This window comes from Nestor notabilis, unplaced genomic scaffold (assembly GCF_000696875.1).
Source record: "Nestor notabilis isolate BGI_N333 unplaced genomic scaffold, ASM69687v1 scaffold7927, whole genome shotgun sequence".
NCBI lineage: Eukaryota > Metazoa > Chordata > Aves > Psittaciformes > Psittacidae > Nestor > Nestor notabilis.
The window spans coordinates 1-9,960 of record NW_009936852.1 but is presented as its reverse complement, the minus strand read 5'-3'; the positions used below and the strand labels follow the sequence as shown (position 1 = coordinate 9,960).

The window sequence follows — 9,960 nt, the reverse complement described above, 5'->3', positions numbered from 1 at the left end:
GAGCGGGTATGATTATTAGCAAAAAAATTTTGTTTGTGGAAAGTATTCTTGCATATGAAATCAGCTTTCACAATGGTTAGAAAGAAAGCAAGAAGGAGTACAGAAAACTTCCCTGTGTAAGGGGTAGCAATGTCAGCCCTGGGAACACCACACTACCAGAATGACCTAGAGTGTCTATAACTAGAACTAGTGCTGCCCCTTTCTCCTGCCAGTTGAACTTATTTGTACCAGTGCATGTTAGACAGGTTCAAACAAGTTTGGACAGTCAGATTTTTCAGAGGATTTAGGCACACACACAAGTCTGTCTTCCATATCCAAAGCAGTGTTAGGTGATTCTCTTATCAGCACAATCAAGGCACTACTATCTCTGGACAAAAACCCAATCACCTACACTACTGAATAGACATCATGTATGCTTCTCAAGCCATTTCTAAGTCAGTGAGCAAATCTCAAGCCTGACATAGAAGGGTAGAGTATAGCAAAGAGACCGAGTAAGATATAGTACTAAATTGAAAGTTAACTTTTTTTTTCAATAACTACTGATGAGCTAAATCTTCCTCAGCCTGCACTGGAGCAGGCATCAAATAACATGGCAATAATGTAGTTAGATCATACATAGAGTAACTTGTCATGAATCACAGGAACACTGAGGATATGAATACTGACACAAAATTTCTTTAGCTATTAAACCTTTACTCTGCAGGCATTTTTCCAAAACTGCCTTGTACTACCCTGCATCAGCTGCCTAAGCTTCAAACTGTTTGATCCTCTTTTATGTTTTAGGTGTTCTTCAAAGCAGGTCTCTTGGGAGTCCTGGAAGAGATGAGAGATTATAAGCTTGTGAGCCTCATCACTACTATACAAGCTATCTGCAGAGGGTTCCTCATGAGAAATAAATACAAGATAATAAGTGGAAAAAGGTAATACAAGGAAATACTAACAATCATGCTGTGTCAGACCGAAAGTCCAGCAATGCTGTAAACTGTCTGAAGCAAAAAACTGTTCTCAGGAGAGACCCTTATAAAGTCTAGGGGAAACAGAGAAAGCCCAAACAAATAGTTTCCTTGCTGCAGCCTCCCACATTTTGGCAATGGCTATTAAGCAATTGGACCGTGCAGCTGGACCGTGATGTTTAGTATTTAACAGTGAACTTTTTCTCCAGGAATGTACTTAACCTGTGACAGAGACAGCTATCTAAGCCAGCTAAGGTTTGTCTGGTGTGAACATGTTGTCTGATGATTTCACTGGATCAAGTTGTTTTTTGTAAGGAATGGCATAAGATCAATCTCTGCTCTCTTTCTCATTCATTTTCTTTAATGACTCCATTATCTACAATGAACAATTCTAGCTTGTACAAACAAGGTACTTCCATACTTTCAATCATCCAGAATACACTTCCCATTTCAGCTCTCTCCCTTTGAAATTGGATGAATCATGCAAAATTTATAATGGAGGAGTGGCAGCCCTGGGTGAGCCAAGCAAACTTTCTCAAATGTTGACAAGTGAAAACTTCAGGAGGAACAAGGATTGCATAAATTTATAGGGTACTCTGCCAATCAGCTGCTTTTATTTGTAATACTATGCAGGATATATTTAGCTCAGGGGCTTCCTGAGCCAGGTATAGTTTCTAAGAACTCAATAACTCTTACTGGATTTTTCTGCAAGGAATTGTCTAATTTCCCCTTGAACTGTGGGCATCAACAACATACTTTTGCATTCCAAAGTATAATTTACATATTTCTAATATGGTATTTGCTATTTTGACCCAAAGAGCATCAAGCTGCTGTTTCCACAACTGACAGTAACTCCCAGATTTCAGCAGCAATACTTCAAAGATGTCAGTTTTCACTCTGGTAGTCACCTGAGCATTCGCACTTTCTTTAAGACTAAGGAAAGTCTCAGAGATTCCCAGGCAACATGCCAGAGAAGTTTGCTTTGGAGTATTTCTCCCTTATATATTCAGACATAGTCATTGTTCATGCTACTGAACTAACCATTCTGCAATCAATGGCCTAGAAATTATTCTTTTATTAATAAAGGAAGGTGAAGAAAAAAGTTTCATGCAAAAGTTCCTTGAGGCAAAAGATGATGCTGTCTAGCCAGTAATCAGAGTGTTTCCAGCCCAAGTCTTATCATCCTCATAAACTGTGTTTTCATGTATTTTCAGAGAATGCATTTATATCCTCCAGAACAATATTCGTGCATTCTTGAACACCAGGCACTGGCCCTGGATGAATCTGTTGACCATGATCAAACCCTTGATGAAGAAGGCAGAATCTGAGAAGGAGATAGCCAACATGAAAGAGGAGTTTGAGAAGACCAAGGAAGAGCTTGCAAAGTCTGAGGCAATAAGGAAAGAGCTGGAGGAGAAAATGGTGACCCTGGTGCAAGAGAAAAATGATCTGCAACTTCAGGTTCAATCTGTGAGTAACAACCATTTTTAGTTTCACCCACTTCTTATTCTGCTTTCCCTTCTCTTTTCCATTGTCCTTCATAAACAGACATGTAACAGGGCTGGATTCTCCACTGCTTTGTATCTGGTCTTGTTATTTACACCTAAACAAAATAAGTACAAAGCACATATAAAACATTACCACCAGTAGCAATACAGGAGATTCTGACTGGGTGTCCACTTCATTATTAAGCAATCACCAGGGGAAGAATCAGATGTCCCACAATATATAGAGTGTGGTCCTAACAATGGAATCTAATTCTGGATGAAATACAAGCTGTTTCCACATCTGCTGACCATTATGGAAGCCAGGACAGGGTGCTTTTCTGTCACAGACAAAACTGAAACTGTGGAACAAAAATTGATGCTTTTCTCTGGAATACTGCTGAGACAAGTCTGAAATTGCACAAGATAGGAATATTGTCAGGTTTTAAAAGGTAGTAAGACACTACGTGGCCAAGGACAGTCTGGTGCAAGTAGACCTGTCACTTGTTTCCCTGTGCTTTCAAACCAGTTGGGTTTTGAAAGAGTCTTGTATTGTTTCAAGCACTGAGGCTGTAACTGTGCCTGCTGAACATGAGGTTCATTCCCTGAATCCTTCTTCAGAACTTCAACTTAACCTGAGTTTCTTTGTGCCCTTCTTGGTACTTAATGCTTTGTTCTCCAGAACCCATCTAATTTACAAACATTTGGGACTTCACTTTATTAAACCCTCCATGGATGGCAAGCAAAACAAAACCCCCACAACTGAGAAGACCAAGTTTAACTAGGTTAACTAACTTCCAGGTTAGGATGCCTTTCAAACCACTCAGATTTTTGAACAGAAAAGAACTCCTAAGGTATGATCATTGCCCTCAAGTGTGTTGTCTGACTCTTTCTTGACTCCCAGTTTCTCACTGTTTCAGTACTAGAAGAGTCCTTCCTGTCTTCTTGCTGTTTTTCTGGGGAAATTTCTATCAATCCTGCCTGAAAGATTCCTCAAGCACCATCTTCTTCAAGTTTGTCCCCAGAAGATGCACACTCACTAGTCATGATTTACAGTGCACTATGGGTTTAAGTCAGAATCTGAGAGAGAATTAAACATACCATCTTCAGTTACCGCAGTGATGGCTTTCAGCCATAAGTCTTTTGGGAGGCAGCAGATACTTTCTCTGGTATTCTGCCTAGAATAAGTCATAGTAGCAAGAATTTAGACAAAATTTTATCTGTTAATCATGTGTCTCAAAATGTTAGTTCTAGTGAAAGTTGAGGACTACAGTTTAGGTTGAGCTTGACCCTAGTTTGGCTGAGCAAGAGGTTAGAGAATGATGGGAGTGAGATTAGCCTCACGTGAATAAAGTGAGAGAAGTTTGGGGAGAGTCTGACCTATGTCATTAGAGTTGGAGGAGCTTATTAAAGACTGTATCACCCAAAATTCTATGAAAGATGATTTTGAAATCCACATCTAAGATTATGCTTCCATGAACTCTTGGACTTTCTTCAGACTCTTCATTAGGGACTCTAGTGGTAGGACAAGGGGTAATGGCTTTAAACTTAAACAGGGGAACTTTAGGTTAGATATAAGGAAGAAGTTCTTCACAGTGAGGGTGGTGAGGCACTGGAATAGGTTGCCCAAGGAAGTTGTGAATGCTCCAACCCTGGAGGTGTTCAAGGCCAGGCTGGACAGAGCCTTGGGTGACATAGTTTAGTGTGTGGTGCCCCTGCTCATGGCAGGGGGGTTGGAACTAGATGATCTTAAGGTTCTTTCCAACCCTAACTCTTCTATGATTCTATGAAATCCAGTTTGCTAGCCAGCTTTTTATCTAACTGATTCCTTGCAGGCTCCTTGTTATGACTGAACCCTGTGAGTCTATTGCATGATATTGTAGTCAAACCAGCTGAAAGGAAATATGTCTACCAGGGGATTATGGTCCACTTCAATAGCCATGACTGAGCAGAACAATTTCCTCATGGTTAGACTGTGTGCATTACTGTCCTATTTGCATAGGCAATTCTGCCCTGACTTGTGTAATTGATTTCCTGGAGATGGCACTTGAACAGTGTATGTTGCCTTTTGTCATTTTGATGATGAATACAATGTGCCTTCATTATGTTCTAACAGGTGAGTGAAAATCTAGCTGGTGCTGAAGAGAGATGTGGAGGACTCGTCAAAAATAAAATCCAGCTGGAAGCTAAAATTAAGGAACTAAGTGAACGAATGGAGGAGGAAGAGGCGACAAATGCTGACCTGACAGCAAAGAAAAGGAAACTTGAAGATGAGTGCTCTGGGCTGAAGAAAGATATTGATGATCTTGAACTGACTCTGGCCAAAGTGGAAAAGGAGAAACATGCAACAGAGAATAAGGTGATAGTGGAATCAGGGAATTATCATTCTCCAGACAGTTTTTAGTTTTGTGGAAAGTTGCAGTCATTCCTAAGTTCTCTGAAAGGAAGTGATATGTGCCCAAGGCATAGGAGAGAGGCATTGCCAGTTAAATACCTGCAACAGGAAATCTGTGAAAATTATAACTTCCTCTTAGAAAAAATACATTTTCTGTGACAGTTCAAAAAGAGTTGAAAGTTTGTTACGGTGCTTGACAGAAAGTTTCCATATTTGGCTATTTGCAGTCATAAGGAACCAGTATATTTGTGCCTCCTGTCAATAATGGAGGATTAGTATGCTTATGAGTAGCCCAGCATGGAATGGCTAAGTTGGTCCTTTCTCACATGCATTGAGGAGAATTGATTTTGCATATATCAATTGTTTTCTTATAATTCTCTTATATTTAAGAATACCATGTCTCAGCTAGGATGGACATCCTTTCCTTCCACTGACTTGACAATACAATGAGAGTTCTTCCTGACTTCTAATGTTCAGACTATTAGTGTGGCAAGGAGGGTCTCTATCAGGCAGTCATTAATTCATTTAGCAACCAGTAAAAGCACAGGTCTCTTCACTTACATCTCAACAATCAATGTGAAGAGACAGAATTGAGATATACATGTTAGAAGTCAAAAGCCCTCATCTGTGGTGAGTGTCCACTGCTGTGGAAACGATACTAGCAGAGATCTAATTACAACATTGAGGTTCCCTTCACTGTCATCAGCGAGAACAATACTGGATCTTAAGTTCGCAAATACAGTTATGCTGGATATTTCTAAACTAATGCTCAGAAGAAATCTAGCTGGTGCTGGGTATTAGGATGAGGGAGTGTCTTAATCAGGTATCAGAGCCACATAGCTAAAGCACTTAGCAGAGTGGACTTTCCTTATTCCTACTGTCAGGCTTTCCCATCCAGATAAGACAAATGGGAAGCAAGGGTCAGGCAGGTTAATGCACAGCACAGTGCTTGGGATGAGGGTGCTGGTATGCAGTGCTCCACTGAAGTACAAGGAATCAGTTTCCAAGATAAAGCTAGCAGAGCTGCTATGTCCAGCAGCCTGTTTAGAAGCTCCTGCCCTAAATTTGTGATCAGCTGTTCCAAGGGCATAAGGTTCTTTGTCATGTCACGTCTTTGTTGTGTTCGTTTCACTTTTATGGAAAACTTAACATATTTCTTATCTTTGGCTACACTTAGCATATGATAATATCTTTATAAAGAACCTCACTTGCTGAGAATTTACAGCTGTTGACCTGGCAAATACACCACATGCAGAAAATACATATTTTGAGCAAGAGCAACTCAGAGGCCTTTTGTAATCCCAGTGGGAAAAGCTTGCAGAGGCAGGGGAAGATCTAGCACATGTTCCACTATAGAATGCAGCAGGATAGAGCTGGTAGTCAAAAACCACTAAAGCAAGAATTCCTGCCATTGGAGGACCAGAAAGGTATGACTGTCAGGCATGACACTTGTTGCTATGCTTACCATAAATGATAACAGACCTTCTGTGGAGAGCATTTTGACTACATCCATAAAAGATTTTGCAAGGAGGTACTCTCTGTGTTCTCGGTCTGTCATGTCTCAAGGCAACCCCTCATAGTATGGATGTCTAACAGGTTAAGAATCTTACCGAAGAGATGGCAGCTCTGGATGAAAATATTTCTAAACTCACTAAGGAGAAAAAGGCCCTCCAGGAAGCCCACCATCAGACACTGGATGACTTGCAAGTTGAGGAAGACAAAGTCACAGCACTCAGCAAAACCAAGACCAAACTGGAGCAGCAAGTAGATGATGTAAGGAAAAGTTTTGAGGTTGTGTAGGTGGATGCTTTGACAGATTAGAAGAGTCTAGAAATCTGTAATTGGGAGTATAACTAACACATAAAGCAGCCAAGACAGCTCTAATACTTCCAGCTAATACTTCTGCCTGTTGACAGAGTATTGTGGAATCCAGGACACCTTCTACCTTTCCCTGCATATGCAAACTATGTTCGTCACTGGGTATTTCAGCATTGTAGACTTTTGTGCCCTCTTTTAATCAATTAGCTGGACCACTACATCTGTAGCAGTCTGAAGTTTGCTGCAGAGTTGTGGTCTCTTACTGTGCAGTGCAGATATCTCCAGGAAGTTATGGACACTGGGAATTTGTCTGTATTTTAGAAACTGCAGCCACTGGAAAATTTAAATTTCTGTATTTTTCAGAAACTTGCGTTTCAACTGTGCACAGCCAAGCTGTGGACAGCTTAATGTCCAAAAATCGAATCACAATGTCAGCTTTAATCTTGCAGCAAGAGTGTAGCACAGGTGGAGATGAGAAATTTACACAGGATTGTTTCCACTATCCATCAATTTTTAATCAATAATAGTTACTTTTAAAGTAGAGTGTATGTGTTTCACAGGATGTTTTATGTGTTTTAGCTTGAAAGATCTCTGGAAGAAGAGAAGAAACTGCGAATGGACCTTGAGAGAGCAAAAAGAAAACTAGAAGGAGATCTGAAAATGTCTCAGGATTCCATTATGGATCTAGAAAATGATAAGCAACAGATGGATGACAGACTAAAAAAGTACCACACTGACTTTTTATACTCTGAATTCTAAAATTCAGATTTTATCTTAACCATATTGAATTTACATTCTTGTTCTTTAACAGAAAGGATTTTGAAATCAGACAGTTGCAAGGTAACATAAAAGATGAGCAGGCTCATAGTTCTCAGCTGCAAAAGAAAATTAAGGAGCTTCAGGTAGAGTATGAGAGTTATTGATTTTTTAGTAGCTAAGCACATTTTCCTTAGAGTTAATTGATGTGTATTCTTAGACTTCTACAGAAATATTTTCCTACATGTGAATAAAACATGAACTCTAGGTGTTGTTCCCATCTCAGGGCACTTTTACAGGAATTCTGTCCTCTACTCATACATAACTATGTAAGAAACGTCTTAAGTGACGCTTGTCGCTGGCTTTAAAAACAGATCACATACTGAGTTATAACAGTAGTGAAGCCACTGAGAATTAAGTTTTAAGAAAAAAATAGAATGTGACATAATCTGTCATGATCAGGACAGAGATCACATTCTAAATGCAGAGCCAGGAAGAAAATTCTCTTCAGTACTATTATCCTATGGTTAGACATCTCAAGGTTCCTTCCATCTTGTTTGCTGATGGAGGGAGGATGCTGTTTAGTCTTGGCCTGACCTTTGGGAAATTTCTAAAAAACTTGAATTCCGTTACATTTTCCAGTGACAAATCCCCCATTTCTTCAGAAAAGTGCAATACTAGATCTTTCTTAACATAATGAATCCATTCTGAGCTATAACATAACATGAAATACCAGATTTTACATTCACTGTTGTTCTAAAACCAAATATTACATATGATAGAACAAAATTCAGTGAAATTTCTTGTGGTGCTTCTCTCTCTATGCTGGTATAAGTGGGTGTGAATGTTCCCTCCTTCTTTGTTAATGATAATTTCACATCTGTTCATCCAGAAGTCTTCATTTAACCAATTAACTTTCACAGGTTCGAACAGAGGAACTGGAGGAGGAAATTGAGGCAGAACGAACCTCTCGGGCAAAAGCAGAGAAGCATCGGGCTGACCTCTCGAGGGAGCTGGACGAGATCAGCGAGCGCCTGGAAGAAGCAGGAGGGGCTACGGCAGCTCAGGTTGAGATGAACAAGAAGCGTGAGGCCGAGTTCCAGAAGATGCGTCGTGACCTCGAAGAGGCCACGCTGCAGCACGAAGCCACGGCTGCTGCCCTGCGGAAGAAGCACGCGGACAGCACCGCTGAGCTTGGGGAGCAGATCGACAACCTGCAGCGAGTGAAGCAGAAGCTGGAGAAGGAGAAGAGTGAGCTGAAGATGGAGATGGACGACTTGGCCAGTAACATGGAGTCTGTCTCCAAATCCAAGGTACATAGATACCTTCTAGATATTTCATAGAAACATAGAAAGGCTAGGGTTGGAAAGGACATTAAGATCACATAGTTCCAACCTCCCTGCCATGGGCAGGGACGCCTCACACTAGACCATATTGCCCAAGGCTCTGTCCAACCTGGCCTTGAATAGTGCCAGGGATGGGGTGGGCACAGCTTCTGTGGGAAACCTGTGTCAGTGCCTCAGCACCCTCACAGTAAAGAACTTCTGCCTTATATCTAACCTGAACTTCCCCTGTTTCAGTTTAAACCCATCACCCCTTGTCCTATCGCTACAGTCCCTGATGAAGAGGCCCTCTCCAGCATCCTTGTAGACCCCTTCAGATCCTGAGGTCTCACAGCTTCTCTTCTCCAGGCTGAACTGCCTCAACTTTCTCAGCCTGTCTTCATACGGGAGGTGCTCCAGCCCCTGATCATCCATGTGGCCTCCTCTGGACTTGCTCCAACAGCTCTACATCCTTCTTATGTTGGGGACACCAGAGCTGGATGTAGGACTCCAAGTAGGGTCTCACAAGAGCAGAGGGGCAGGATTCCCTCTTTCGAACTGCTGCTGATGCTCTGGAGATGCAGCTCAGTACATGGATAGTTTCTGGGCTCAAGCACAACTGCTGGCTCATGTTCCGATTCTCATCAACCAGCACCCCCAAGTCTTTCTTCACAGGGCTGCTCTGAATCATTTCTCCTCCCAGCCTGTAGCTTTGCCTGGGATTGCCCCAACCCAGGTGTTGGACCTTGCATTTCACTCTGTTGAACTCCATGAGGTTGAAATTGGACACCTTTCAAGCATGTCAAGGTCCCTCTGTATTCCATCCCTTCCTTCCAGCGTATCAGTCATACCACACAGCTTAGTGGCATTAGCAAAATTGCTGAGGGTGCCCTCAATCCCACTATCCATGGCACCAACAAAGATGTTGAACAGGACTGGTCCCAACACCAACCCCTGAGGGACACCACTCACCTTGTCACTTGTTTGTTTCTCGTAAAATACAAATGACTTCTACCCTACCCTGTCCTTATCATTCCTATTTTTCTTTTCCTCCTTTAAATACTTCAATGGCACAATCGCCAAGATTATAAAAACAGAAATTTAAAGGAATTCCTCAGTGTCCCATCATTGGTTTCAGTTTTGCCCTTTAGAAGACTTGAGATTCTCAGTAATTATGTGTTGAACCACCAATGACCTTTCGTTCTGTTTCTCTTGCAAACAGGCAAATCTGG

General features: G+C 41.4%; 1 protein-coding gene across 1 annotated transcript in view; it reads left to right on the top strand.

Annotated features, from left to right (window-relative positions):
* The window catches only part of LOC104408831 (myosin-3-like), a gene marked incomplete at its 3' end in the record, with an annotated part of 23,553 nt that extends 14,834 nt beyond the window's left edge, over positions 1-8,719 (top strand). The window contains exons 20-26 of the mRNA XM_010018554.1: positions 782-920; positions 2,168-2,423; positions 4,554-4,796; positions 6,429-6,605; positions 7,230-7,375; positions 7,462-7,552; positions 8,330-8,719. Coding sequence (XP_010016856.1) covers positions 782-920; positions 2,168-2,423; positions 4,554-4,796; positions 6,429-6,605; positions 7,230-7,375; positions 7,462-7,552; positions 8,330-8,719 — 1,442 coding nt within the window. The remainder of the gene's footprint in view (positions 1-781; positions 921-2,167; positions 2,424-4,553; positions 4,797-6,428; positions 6,606-7,229; positions 7,376-7,461; positions 7,553-8,329) is intronic.
* Positions 8,720-9,960: the final 1,241 nt, after the last annotated feature.